Source organism: Bombus vosnesenskii, unplaced genomic scaffold (genome assembly GCF_011952255.1).
Source record: "Bombus vosnesenskii isolate JDL3184/JDL3185 unplaced genomic scaffold, Bvos_JDL3184-5_v1.1 scf7180000014105, whole genome shotgun sequence".
Lineage (NCBI taxonomy): Eukaryota > Metazoa > Arthropoda > Insecta > Hymenoptera > Apidae > Bombus > Bombus vosnesenskii.
Window position 1 is genome coordinate 2,272,750 of NW_022883371.1, and position 13,163 is coordinate 2,285,912.

At 27.3% G+C, this 13,163-nt stretch overlaps 4 protein-coding genes across 10 annotated transcripts; 1 reads left to right on the forward strand and 3 right to left on the reverse strand.

Moving 5' to 3' along the window:
• Positions 1-295: 295 nt before the first annotated feature.
• On the reverse strand, positions 296-3,017 carry LOC117239672 (transcription factor E2F4-like). Its single transcript, XM_033505408.1, has 7 exons — positions 2,819-3,017; positions 2,395-2,504; positions 2,008-2,281; positions 1,700-1,917; positions 1,352-1,461; positions 1,234-1,281; positions 296-1,148 (listed from the first exon to the last, which is right to left on the reverse strand). Exons 1-7 carry the CDS (start codon positions 2,924-2,926, stop codon positions 1,039-1,041), a joined length of 978 nt encoding a protein of 325 aa, XP_033361299.1. The 5' UTR covers positions 2,927-3,017; the 3' UTR covers positions 296-1,038.
• Positions 3,018-3,324: 307 nt separating this feature from the next.
• Positions 3,325-8,898, reverse strand: LOC117239667 (transcription initiation factor TFIID subunit 2). Of its 2 annotated transcripts, XM_033505401.1 has the most exons (19): positions 8,783-8,897; positions 8,440-8,494; positions 8,203-8,366; positions 7,899-8,115; positions 7,586-7,824; positions 7,292-7,513; positions 7,001-7,214; positions 6,678-6,929; positions 6,398-6,606; positions 6,072-6,311; positions 5,688-5,937; positions 5,471-5,611; positions 5,201-5,391; positions 4,919-5,130; positions 4,623-4,842; positions 4,397-4,550; positions 4,167-4,322; positions 3,905-4,078; positions 3,325-3,811 (listed from the first exon to the last, which is right to left on the reverse strand). In XM_033505401.1, exons 1-19 carry the CDS (start codon positions 8,824-8,826, stop codon positions 3,566-3,568), a joined length of 3,600 nt encoding a protein of 1,199 aa, XP_033361292.1. In that variant the 5' UTR covers positions 8,827-8,897; the 3' UTR covers positions 3,325-3,565. The 2 variants fall into 2 exon arrangements, 1 of the variants encoding a protein (XP_033361292.1); XR_004494508.1 differs by lacking the exons at positions 3,325-3,811; positions 3,905-4,078 and having other exon boundaries at positions 4,252-4,322; positions 4,397-4,552; positions 4,638-4,842; positions 8,783-8,898.
• Positions 8,899-9,113: 215 nt separating this feature from the next.
• On the forward strand, positions 9,114-10,481 carry LOC117239646 (protein tantalus-like). Of its 3 annotated transcripts, XM_033505375.1 has the most exons (4): positions 9,114-9,203; positions 9,453-9,553; positions 9,772-9,927; positions 10,002-10,481. In XM_033505375.1, exons 2-4 carry the CDS (start codon positions 9,528-9,530, stop codon positions 10,390-10,392), a joined length of 573 nt encoding a protein of 190 aa, XP_033361266.1. In that variant the 5' UTR covers positions 9,114-9,203; positions 9,453-9,527; the 3' UTR covers positions 10,393-10,481. The 3 variants fall into 3 exon arrangements, with proteins under 3 accessions (XP_033361266.1, XP_033361264.1, XP_033361265.1); XM_033505373.1 differs by lacking the exon at positions 9,453-9,553 and having other exon boundaries at positions 9,115-9,208; XM_033505374.1 differs by lacking the exon at positions 9,114-9,203 and having other exon boundaries at positions 9,237-9,553.
• Positions 10,482-11,087: 606 nt separating this feature from the next.
• LOC117239693 (neuferricin) lies at positions 11,088-13,147 on the reverse strand. 4 transcript variants are annotated; one of them, XM_033505467.1, is made up of 6 exons: positions 13,010-13,147; positions 12,556-12,584; positions 11,907-12,291; positions 11,681-11,821; positions 11,434-11,620; positions 11,088-11,372 (listed from the first exon to the last, which is right to left on the reverse strand). In XM_033505467.1, exons 3-6 carry the CDS (start codon positions 12,217-12,219, stop codon positions 11,186-11,188), a joined length of 828 nt encoding a protein of 275 aa, XP_033361358.1. In that variant the 5' UTR covers positions 12,220-12,291; positions 12,556-12,584; positions 13,010-13,147; the 3' UTR covers positions 11,088-11,185. The 4 variants fall into 4 exon arrangements, with proteins under 4 accessions (XP_033361358.1, XP_033361356.1, XP_033361357.1 ...); XM_033505465.1 differs by having other exon boundaries at positions 12,556-12,616; positions 13,010-13,142; XM_033505466.1 differs by having other exon boundaries at positions 12,556-12,602; positions 13,010-13,067.
• Positions 13,148-13,163: the final 16 nt, after the last annotated feature.

A 13,163-nucleotide genomic window follows, 5' to 3' on the forward strand; every position in this document is an offset into this window, starting at 1 on the left:
AGTGACTACACATCACAGTTTGATTACGTATGAATAGATGATGTCGATAACAATGCGTAATGAGAGCAAAACAATATTGGAATGCCTGACGTCAGAGAAATTTGAAGTAAGAAGTAGATGTAGGTCTAATTATTGAGATTTAATCTATTCGCTCAAAATGGATGCAAAAAAGTTTTAAATAAAACATTTATAGATAAATTGTTTTTCTATAATTATATAGCATATATATAACAGTATTGAAAAACATGACTTCATTATAAAGTAAATTATGGGTTCTTGGTTTCCTTAGTTAAACTTTGTTTCCATTTAAATTTATTTTTCTTAACTAACTATAATATTCACAAACTTAATTAATGTCATTGAATGCAGTAACAAACGTACAATATACAACATGGGAAGTATATTATAAAGAGAGTACAGATACACTGTACTCATTTACAATAAATCATGATGATCTTATACATGGTCTAAGAGAACAAATTCATACAATTATACAGAGAATGTACATTTTATATTATCTCAAATAATTGTTATCTAAACAAATACGTAAAAAAATCATACGTAATTCAATAAAACATGTACAAAGCTTATAAAAACAATGCTAATTTGGACATAATATATCATTCATAAAAATATTTATCTTTTTGATGCTTTCCTTGTATGTAATAACTATAAATAAAAACACATTTTTTCATTTTGAATGCATACAAGAATAAAGTTTGTAAACAAACTTATAGAAATAAATCATGCGTCATAGATTATAAAGAATCTGTTAATATTTGGAGCTTTTGTTACTTAATTAAACACAGTTGCAACAAAATTGATTGTTATAAACATTTTTCTTTATAACTTGTATTATTTTTTTATTTCTACTAATAAAAAAATACTGCATGTATTCAATGATCGTTATCCATATCCATTCTTTAAAATTATATACATAGAACAGCCTTTAGAAATTGTCAACAAATTTTTCTGCAATTTTGCACATTATTGGCACAGTCTGAACCATTCAATCATTTAAACTATATAACTTGTTACTCATTTTGCTGTAATATCAAACAAGTCACAAATTCCTTCATTTTCACTAAGATTAAAGTGGTAATCTTTTTCACTGGGTGGAGGACTTAATCTTACTAATGGTCCATAAACTAAAAATAAAGTTTAGAAAATTATGTGAGTATTATGACTTATTCAATTGTCCAATCCGGATATTGTTATTAACTTTTTACTTACTGTCGGAATAAATTTGATCAAATAACTCTAAGTCCTTTTGAGCAATATCTAAAATTATATCAATTAATTGAATAATATTATTTACTATATTTATGTTTTAGGAGTGAATATTATTTACCTGAAGTACTAACATCCCGAAGTACTATCTTTGCTTCTATTAATTCTGCATCATCCTCTTCATCTTCATCAGATATAACAGGGTCAGGCTTACTGGTTCCTTTTGGGGGCCTAAGATTTAAAGTGAAATTTGTAATTAAATTATAATTGATAATTGACTTTTTAAAGGATTGATACTGAAGCATATTGCAAATGTAAGATCTATACCAATAGAATAGATTTTTCCTTAATATCTATTCACCCCTATAAAGATCATTTTACTCTATGCTCTCTGCAGATCAAAAATAATATCTTACTATTTTTGATGCGAATAGAGCAAACTTTTTTACATTTATAAAGCTACTTTTACCTTCCAACTCTTCTCTTTGGTTTAACATTAACTTCTTCCTTTTTCTCTTCTTCCTCTTTCCCTCTTTTTGTACCTTTTGCTTCTTCTTGTAGTCTCATCTCTAATATTTTATTATCATATGTTTTAGCTAGTTCTGGTTGAATCATGTACACCTTAATTTCTCCAGAACTACTTTTTAGAAACATTTCATAATTTAGTTTCTCATCATCTTCAGATGTCTAGCAATAATGATATACAATCAAATGTACTTATATTAATACACTTAAGATTATCCACAAGTATATATTTCTTTAAAAGTAAATTAATACCTGTGTTATATATTTTGGTACGCTTAATTCTGTATCAGGTGGAGCTTGAATTCCTAATACAAAATCATCAGGAAAATTTTCTTTAACATCCTCATAAGTAATATATGCATATTTCCTATTAATTAAATCATTCTCTATATTTTTAATACTTTGTTGAATCCATTGAGTATGCATATCTAATAATTGTTCATGATCTTCTAATTTCTTTATTTCATCTTTCAAATCGGTTAATTTTTCACCAACTTCTTGAGTATTACAACCTGGACCTGCTCCTCTGATAATATATTTAGAGCATTATATTAGACATGAGATATACAAAAATGTAGCTGTGACATGTTAAAGGGCATATAAAGTATTTTATAAAGAATGAACATAAGTGAAACATACTTCCATTGGATGCTATTTTTGCTTTTCTTTTCAATGAGTCCAATACCTTCAAGAACGTTAGTAATATCATAAATTCGTCGTTTTTGTCGAACTTCTAAGATATCAGCTGCCTAGAACATTATAAAATTGCTATCATACGTTATCAAATACAATCGTGAATTGTGTTCTATCTTTTAGGTTATGTAGGATAGCACGTTGAGATATTAAAACTAGTAACATTTTTACTGTGTAATGTTAAATAAAATTAATTTGCGACATAGAAATTATCTACGATAAAAACATATCGCGAATGAATATGAAATATTGACTTCAGTGAAACTTATTTCAAAATTCCCGCAAGCTAGAAATGGCGTGTACGCCCGCGACAACTTAACCTAGCAAGTAGGTTAACTTTTTATACTTAAGCGTTTATGAAAGCACTTACTACTTTTAAATCAAGAACACCATCTTTTGCTTTCTGTAATAAAGTGACAAAACGAGTTGTTAACAGACCAAGGGACTTTTCAAATCTACTTTGTTGATTATCTGCCATCCTCGAGGTCGTTGTCAAAATTTTCAAAACTCACTATTCCCTTCGAAATTGCCGCAACACCACAGACGCCATCCTAGTTAATGCGCAAGAAGTATTTAAATATAAGCGCGTCTCTAGTGTCGACATACCGTTAAAAATGTTGCTTTATTATCTAAACTACTGCTTTATCAAATGATATTTTCACTTAAAATGTTTTTTAATTTTAAGCAATATAACATAGCAATTTTTATTTAGACATATATTTTTAAATAAGTTTATAAAGTTTTATTTGGGTCAGTTTTATTTAGTTTCAATATCTATGCTCTATAATTTGTTACCAATATTCTCTTATATTACAAGGATGGTTGTTAGTCCAGTCATAATAAAATATATATAAAGAAAACAGTTTTAATTTTTAGTTATTTTATTTAACAAAATAAATGAAAATAGTTTTTGTATAATATATTTAAAAATGCGTATTTACAATTTCTTATATTTGTTGTCTTCATTTATGATACATTAGAATGTATCTAAATTATATAAATTATATAAGATGTAAACATGTAAACAATTATGTAAGATGTTAAAATTATATAAGATGTAAACAATGTACTGCTTATAGTACGTTTAAAAGCTTATGGTACGTTTATTTGGAAACTACTATGGAAAAATAAATTCGTTAGTAACAGTCGTCGCATCTGGACTGAGACTAGAACTTGCTGAGCTTAAAGTTTCTTCTTTGATCTTTAAATTTGAAGAATCTTTAGTCTTATCTTTTTCTTTCTCCTTTTCCTTCTCTTTAACTTTGTCCTTGTCCTTTTTCTCTTTATCTTTGCCGTGTTTATGATCATGTTTATGTTTATGTTTGTGCTTGTGCTTTTTTTTGTCCTTTTTCTTTTTTTTGTTCTACGAGATAAATAATATAAATAAACACAAAAGCATATAAATTATATATACGAAATAAGAATATTAATAAAGAGAATTTTTAACATGATTTACCTTGTTAACAGAATCACTTTTTTGTTTATGCTCTTCTCCCTCTTTTTTAAACATTCCTGGTTCGAAACCTACTGGTCCTGGTGTTCCCATAATACCAGGTAATGATGCAGAATTATCACTATAATACTCTGATTTTACTTTTCCATCACCAGTTACAGAAGGTGTACGATCATCCTTTTTAATAGACAAATACAAACAATAAATATAATTTTATAACTGCATTTCTAAAACATTGCCTAATTTTATTTTTTTTATTGGTTACCTGTTTCTGTCGTTTTACCTCTGGAATATAATCTACTAAATTAGAAGAACCTGGAATATCCCTATTTGGAGAAGGTTTTCTTTTGCCTGTTCCACTTGTATTTTCAATTTCTACTATCGATGATTCATGTTTTATATGCGATACATTTGGTTTTATCTAAACGTCAAAAGCCAAAATGAATGACATGTTTTGTAATTACCTAAAACAGGATCTCCTTAAGCATAACTTACATCTTGTTCTGGACTTGGAGGTCCTGCTTTTTTTGGTTTAGTAATAGCAGCAAGCTCAGGAATAGGAAGACAAAGTGGTCGCTTTGATCCATATAAAGTGTAATATAAATCAACTAGATCACATCGGATTTTAGGATCATGAGAGAGCATGCCACTGTAAGAATAATTTTATATTGAACGTCTTAAGGAAAAAATTGAAATAAATAGCAATTAAAGTTCAACATACTTAATCAAATTCCATATACGGTCAACCAATTCAGAACGGTCTAAACGATGTTTATGTGCCCTTTCAAATGGTGGGTTTTCAACCATAAGCCTCACTAATCTATGTTGTACTCCAGGATGAGGATCCATTTCTATCATATCTAACAAAAATTCTAAATCTTCCCACTTACCATCTACTCTGGTAAAGTCTACTAATGCCTCTAAAGCTGCAATTCTAACATCTAAAGCAATTATGATAAGCTATGAATTTCGGCATTATTAATATGTTTGATATAAAATATAAAACACCTTATATACCTATGAATTGTCCATATGTAGCATATGCTCTAAAAAGGTGAGGATTACTTGGAAGATGGCCAAATTTTTGCAAAATTCTTATGACTTTAAGACAAGCAACACTGACTGTGTATTTATAGCAAGGCAATAATTTTTCCAAATTTAAATTTCTGGTGACTTCCTCTAATATAGCTCTAGTATCAACTGATAGAGATTCAGCGGTAATAGCTGTCCTAAAAAGAGATTAATATATACATAATCACAAAAGTATAATAGATGTTATTTTTTTAATGTTTATTATACCCTTGCTGCACACTAATTACAGGCGTAACAGTAGCTCCAAGTGCTTCAATTAATGCAGCTCGATAATAATTATCCGAATATCTATTTTTACTGTTGTCATTGTATTTAAATAAATCCATCAAAAAAGCCAAAACTTCTGGCGGACATATACCGTGAGCATTACGTAAACCAGCCATCGCTACAGGTATAGTCTAAAATCAAAACAAACTATAGATTACAGATTACTATATAAAATAATAGCCCGTTTATCATAGAAAACATTAGTTAAACCTTTTGTAAAAAATAATGTTGAAAATTTGAGAAATTATTCTGTTTAATTATCCGTCTGCATGAAGCCGAACCAAATAATTTCCGAAATATGGCTAACATTGCTGGTGGGCCAGCCCATGTTGCAACCATTGCATTAGCTACCTAAATAATTATTAATATAAGAGAATTGTATGTAAAAAAGTAATTTTAAATCATGAATATTTAAAATATAGATAACCTTAGTTAAGCAATGTGCGGCTCGTAATCTAACTTTATAATAACAGTGTTCATTTTCTATAGTATCAGTTAATGCTAATCGTGTAGCAGGTGTGGCATGATTTTGTAAAGCTTCAATAGCTTCCAATTGCGCAGTAACGTCTCTTTCATGTCTTAATTGATACTGCCATTGATAATCTGGCTGTTCAATTTGAACAGCACGCAAAAGTGTCATTTCGGGATCTAATCTTATCCATAATACAGGTGAATCACTGCAAAAGAAATACAAATTTATAAAGATTTGTTTTTCTATATGTAATTACTACTATAATTTTTAGTTTAAAATAAGAAAAAAAATAATTTTAATAGTATTAGAATATGCATCACGTATTGAAATAGTACTTACTCCATAGCAGAAAGGTCCATATCTACTTCTTCTCCAGTACATAGTGGGATCTTCTTCTTTTTATTTCTACGGCTTTTACTGTGACATGTTATGTCTGCTTTTGCCACGGTACCCTCAATTTGTAGAGTATGTTTAAAAGTACCATCTAATTCTTGAATATTAACTAGGAGTGGACCAACGTATTTTCTAATCCCTCTTTGGTTTGTAGTATCTTGTCGAATTTCTAATTCTACAGTATTTCTATATAATACGTTTTAGCTTGATAAATAACTAAATCTTATACAAACTTAAACTAAATTTAAAATAAAATTTACTAACATAAGTACCTTTTCCTATTAAATACAAAACTTAAACTAAATTTTGCATGACCACCAGTTCTAACCCACTGGTCTATAAAAACTGCCATATCTTTACCAGTTACAGTAAAAATTGCTTTCGTAAATACATTTGTACTAATTAACATATGGGACCAAAGTCCAGAATCAATTTTTTGTTGTGCAGCATTAGCAGCAAGAGATAATTGTTTGTTGAAAACCTGAAAAATAATAAAATAAGTTTTAACTTATTTGAAATTAAGAATGATGTAGTATTTGCCAGAGTATATACTTGTAGAAGTAATTCTTGACCAATCCGATGTTCTAGCATTCTAATAACTAAATGTGCTTTTTTACGAAGTACTTCAATATACTTTGGAGACATTGTGTGTAAATTTCTTATTGGAAAATAAAATCCAGGGTCTGGAGCTCTAGGTGTAGGTGCTGGTGTATTAGCTGCAATAGGTAATGGAGCTGGTGGTTGCGAAGGATCTAATATTATACCCCCGAATTGCTCTTCATATTTTACCACTTCTTGCAGTTCCTAAAAATATCAGTGGTATCAAATTTTTAGAAAACTACTTTAATACATGGCAGCAAGAAATATTTATTTACGGATTGTATCCACTCTCTGTATTCGTTATTTCCAAAACATTTCTTTGCATATAAACCAGTTAGATAAGTTGAAACACCTTTAGGTAACCATGTATCAGACCAGTTTTGCATAGATATAAAACAACCAAAAAATTGTTCTGCAACAGCTTGGGCCATAGCTTTTTTTGTAATATAAACTTGATCAATGATGGCAGTTGAATGTAATAAATTTGTACTATAAGTAAACAAACATTTAATGTACAGTTATTATGGAAATATTTAATGTTAAAATTATTTAGTTTAATCTCTTACTTTAAGATACTCATAGTAGCATATGCATTTATATCTTCATCTAACTCATCTACAAAAACCTGTTTATAGCAAGAATAAGGATATCTGTTTGACAATGTTTCTTCATAAAATTCAAATGCTTCATGCATATATTTTGCAGAAACTTTTAATGATGGTAGTAATTGTGGCAAACAAAAATGTGTTACTTCATGCATATATGGGTCCACAAATATTTCAAATGGTCTGAAAAAAAGATATATTAAAAATATAAAATTTGTTTACTACATATAAAATTAAAAAATATATATAACTTACCCAACTGCAAGTGCAATATTCGGTGCACATGCTGGTGTATTAAGAACGTAATGAAAAGTTTTTCTACGCATATCTGGAGTATATACTACTTCTAAAAGATCACCACAAGATACAGCTGTCATAGAATCATCAACGGTAAATTCTAATTTCCATGTACATGGTTCTGCAAAACTATCAATGCATGGAAACCACAATCTTGAAGAATTTTCATAACTATATGTATACATATGTGCACCTCTCTACAAGAAATTCTTTAATTGTAAATTTTACATAAAATTAAAATTAATTTTTGCATGCAACAAATTTATTATACCTCCGCTAATGTTCCTTCACAATTTGGTACAACAAAATGGACTCCACCCTGAGGTTGTTCTAGAGAGAACTCAATGCTAATTCTTAATGTTCTACCTTCTGCAACTACATGTGCAGCATCTGGTGGAATTTGCACAACTAATTCTCCTGCATTATTATCTGGATCAACTCTTTGTGCTGCTGCTAAATGCATATTAGAAAAGAACTCCAACGATCGTCTAAAAAAAATATCAGATGAATGTATTATATAGTTTTAACCAAGTTTTTGTTGTATAAACATTATTTAATCGATTTCAAATACTTACTGCTTGCCATCTCCTTGACAAATATCTAAAAATGGATCAAAATATTGGAATGGCGCTTCATAAATATCATTTAAACACACTCTATAAATCCTACATTGTTTTGCATTTAGTTTCACGAGTCTCAATGTATCCCTAAGTGGAACTATTGTTAGCTCTACAAATCCCTGCACATGAAATAGATTTTTTAAATAAGTTAAAATTAAGATAATTTCAATTAACTACAATTATTATGCTTACGATAATGCTTTTCCTTTGGAAGCTTATACCGGTAAGGCTCAATATTTGATGAGCTGTATAATGAAAAGAAAATGTTAAACAATAGTTAATATAATAAATAAAAAAGACAAAAAATTAAATAAATTTGTTTATAATTACAAGGAGGTTACAATTTAATGTTATGAAATTGTAAAAATTGTAGTTATAAAGTTTTGTAAACGTGATCTTAATATAATAGTATAAGAATAGACTTAAATATCACGTTAATGAAATAAATTAGCAAAAATACGTGAAACTTTGCTTATTAGAACTTTAACCACAATTAATACTTTTGTTTACATTACAGACTCTTGGAGATACTTATAATTTATATGGTCGGCTATTATCGGCTGTTCTTTCTTTCTTCATATTTTAACATTTATATAATTCTACTACTTCGTTTTAGTAACATATATTTATTTATATATTTTCTCGAATTTAACCTCGCACATAAATATTTTTTACATTTTCACGTATTAAAATCAGTAAAAGTGAAACTGAGGCCTGTTTTCATGTGAATACTAAGGAATATGTCGGAATACTATAGTGAATACTAGGAATATATAAACGTGTATGATAGGAAAGCGTAGTTGATTTTTCTGTACTGTTATTGGTTAGTAACTGTCGGTAAATATTTTAAGTTTTACCATAGACGGTTTTACTTAAGAGAGAGCTGTTACTTTTTAGTTTAAGTTCAGTATTTTATGGCGAAATTAATACATTATAATAGAAAAGGATCAATGACTGTGAAGTATTAAAAATTTATAATTTGTAATTGTTCTCTTAAAAAGAAGTTACTTCAATTTTTTTCATTCCATAAAACAAAGAAATAGTATGTAAGATGTACAGTTTCTGTTACAATTTCAAATATAGTGAATGTTCTACCTGAGATTATATCTTAACAGTTTTCCTTAAAGTTCTTATTGAAGCATATATTACTATGCTTTATTCTTAAGATTCTTCTAACAATTTGTCTTCTACTGACTTCACTGCAGGTCGTCAATTATGGTTATAAATGACTGATATCTTTAAGTAATTTATAAATAAATAAATATATTTAGATCTTACAAATGGACAATATTCAATCTGAAAAAATGTAAGTTTTTGAATAAACAACATTCTTCAAGTTATTATTTATATATGAAAATATATTTATATGTATTTTATCAATTTTTAATAACTGAATGTTTTGTCAATATTTGTGTATTTGAGAATTTTAATTGAGATAAATTGTTTAGAAATTTCTTTTAGATAAACAATTTAATACAGTTTATCAAAAAGTAAATTATTGTAAATGCAAATTATATTTTTCAGAAAAGATGTACATAACATAGTCGATAGTAATTTACCTGAAGTTATGGCAGGCTTAGAAATGCTAACAGTAAATGCAAATTTATCACCTTCAGAAAACAAGCAAAGACTCAGAAAAAGAATACCTGCAACTGAATCTAATGAGAATCTTAATAGAAGGTACAACAATATATATAACACAATATCATAATTTTGATAAATGTAATTTTATTGCATAATATATATATTATTAGATGCAGTTTGAGACCAAGAAAAAGAACATGCTCAGAAATGGAAGATAGTAACAGAAAAAATAAATGTCAGACAGAAGAAATTGATTGTAAAGAATATTATTTAAATAAAAATTTAAAAAGAAGATTAAATAATTTGGAAACAATTTATGAAGAAAAAGACGAAACAAGTGAATGTATTACATACATGAGTGTGAAGAGGTACAAACGTATGATCCAATTCCAAGAACAACCTACAGATAATAAGTTAAAGAAAAGAAGGGCAAAAATTAAAAAAGTATTTGGGTCAAAAATCAATTTCAAACGAAGACGTGCATCTATGCAGATGTTGCTTGATAAATTAAATGGTATTAAAGTAGAATCACCTGCAAAAGTTGAAAATGAGATAAAGTAAGAAGATGTAAAAACATTAAGTTGTATAAGAAATTTTTTTACAATTAAAATAGAACAGTAGAAAAAGAAATTATCTTTTTTCTTAATGATGATTTGTTTATAACATTTTATCCATTCTTTACGTGAATACTGTACATGATAAAGTAAACACTAATAAGAAAGTTATGTATTCCTAAAAACAAATTTTTTACATTAAAACAATAATTAAAGCTTACACGTAATTCTATCTTAAAAACAATATAATTTGTAAATTTATATTAATTTCAAAATTTTTTTTTAGTTATATACATATTTATTAAATTTTGATTATTTAGTGTATTTACATCATAACATCTTTATGTATATAAATGCATATGTATATAAAGGTGTTTATATATGAATTTCTGGATATTCAACATTTATCTTTTACACGTTCATCAATGAAATGTACGGAATAAATACATATATGTTTAATAAAATTAAATAATAATCGAATAATAATAAAAAGTTCTATGAATTTTAAAATCACTATACAATAAAAGACTGCATATATTTAAAGATAATATGAATATTTATTTTTACAAAATCGTTTTTTAACGATAAAAATAATAACTATTATATTTTTCGTGATAAATATACTATATTTTGTATTACAAATTATTTACAATTGTAAGAATGCTACAGAAGATATAAAAATGATTAGTTTCAATCAGAAAGAATAGTTTCATAGATGTAAGAAACAATCAAATTAAATAAATATTTACATATAATTGTAAATGTCAACATTAAAATTTATAATATGTCTTTATTCTTTATTAGTGTTCTGTCTTCACGGCACATTTTGTTGAAGATTTTGGACATTGAGAATATTCTCTCAACATGCCTTTGGTCTCTTCATATTCTTTACTATCAAGTTTTGTGCAAGCACATCTATATTCCTTAGAATTTGGAGATTCAAATAACATTCTTGGTACACCAATCCAATCTCTTTCTATTCCTCCACTAGAAATAAAAGATAGTATTGATTTCAATAAAATTCTAGATTTTTACACATTGTAGCTACCTCTTTTTAGTACACCATACTACAGTTCCAGAATCTGACTTCCATTCTACGTTACATGGAGGAAACATTTTCTTTTTATGTGCTTCTTCAAATTGTTTCTCCTTTGCATTTATTAATATTTTTTGTACATTATGAGATTCCTCAGTCGGGGAACCATCTTCATTATAATATCTACCATTTAATTTTCCTATTTAAAAAAAGTAAGATAATAAAATAATTGTGAAATAAACACTTAGTTTCTAGGTACCTTTATAAATATAGTTTTTATTGTAAAATTGGACCCAATCATTCAGTGCTTTAACTTGGTGTATAGATAATGAGGAGATGTCATCTGTTAAGCCCTTATCATTAAATTCTCCAGTAATAAATGCTAAAGATGCATCACGACCTGCAAATACATAAATACATATACATATATATATGTGTGTGATTTGTAAATACATTGACACATGTAATCTTATAAAAGATTATACCAGTGAATACATGATAAGTTGCACCAGGACCATAATGTTTTGCACCTTTTGTGACATCAAAAATTTGACCTAGTATTGAAATGTATAAACCATCTTTCAAATTTGTATATTTCTTAAGCTCAGTTGATGTAAATACTTTCTGATTTGTATCTTTGTTTAACTTTATATTTGATTTTTTAAGACTAGAGTACACACTTTTAATAATATTTAACCATTTGTCCAAGAAATTAAATTTGATGCCATTGAAATAATCATTTGAGTATAATAAAATAGATGCAAATAATGGTAATAACCAAACATACTTAGGTAACATAATTCTTTTAACAAAATTTTAAGCAGATTCGTTAATAAATTAATAGTGTTTGGAATGTAGATGCTATGCACGCTGTAAATAAAAAATTTAATAATGAAGAAAATGAGAAATTAAAAAATTAACGTAAATGTTTGTTTCCCTTCATGTAATAAAATATTAAAATGAATTTGAGGTAATGATCATAATCTAAACATAAAAAATATTTAATTATTGAATCTAATATAATCTGCTGCCATACTTTTTACATAATTTTTTGTGAAAAAAAACGGATAAAGAGATGTACTATATCAGAATATGTGAACATATTTTTGGGACAACTTCTTATTTAGTACTTACTGCCTTATGATGCATCAGTGGTAGATGTCCTTAAATAAATCGGCGGGTTATATAAATTTTTCTTTGATGAATTAAATAATCTTTATTTTAATAATTTAGTACATATTATATTTTATTACATTTTATGAAAGTACGTATACAGTGATGCGTATTTAAATAAATGTTTGTTTTTCTATATGGTAAACAAGTATACTAAATTGTTTTAAGAAGGTATTACGCTTAATCAAAATATTGTTAATCATATTGATATTTTTATTTAATAAACTATATGTATCTTAGTATTTCGAACTTGTAAATTACTAGATAAAAAATGATAAATAAAATCATTAAATGCAATTAAATTAGGAATTATATCTATTGACAGATAATTTTAATAAAAAAATACGAAGATTCCATGTTATTGTCTGAATAAACACAAAAATTATGTGAAGATGACAGATACACTTAAACATACCGTTTAACCAAATCTACTGAAACATCCCAAGAAAAGAATTGTATATGGGAGAAACGTTAGGAATGATTTATGATTACTTAAATGTACTAGCGGAAAATGTCCTTGAGCGACCAATGCACATGATCTCTACTATGCGATCTCTTTAGAATAAGGA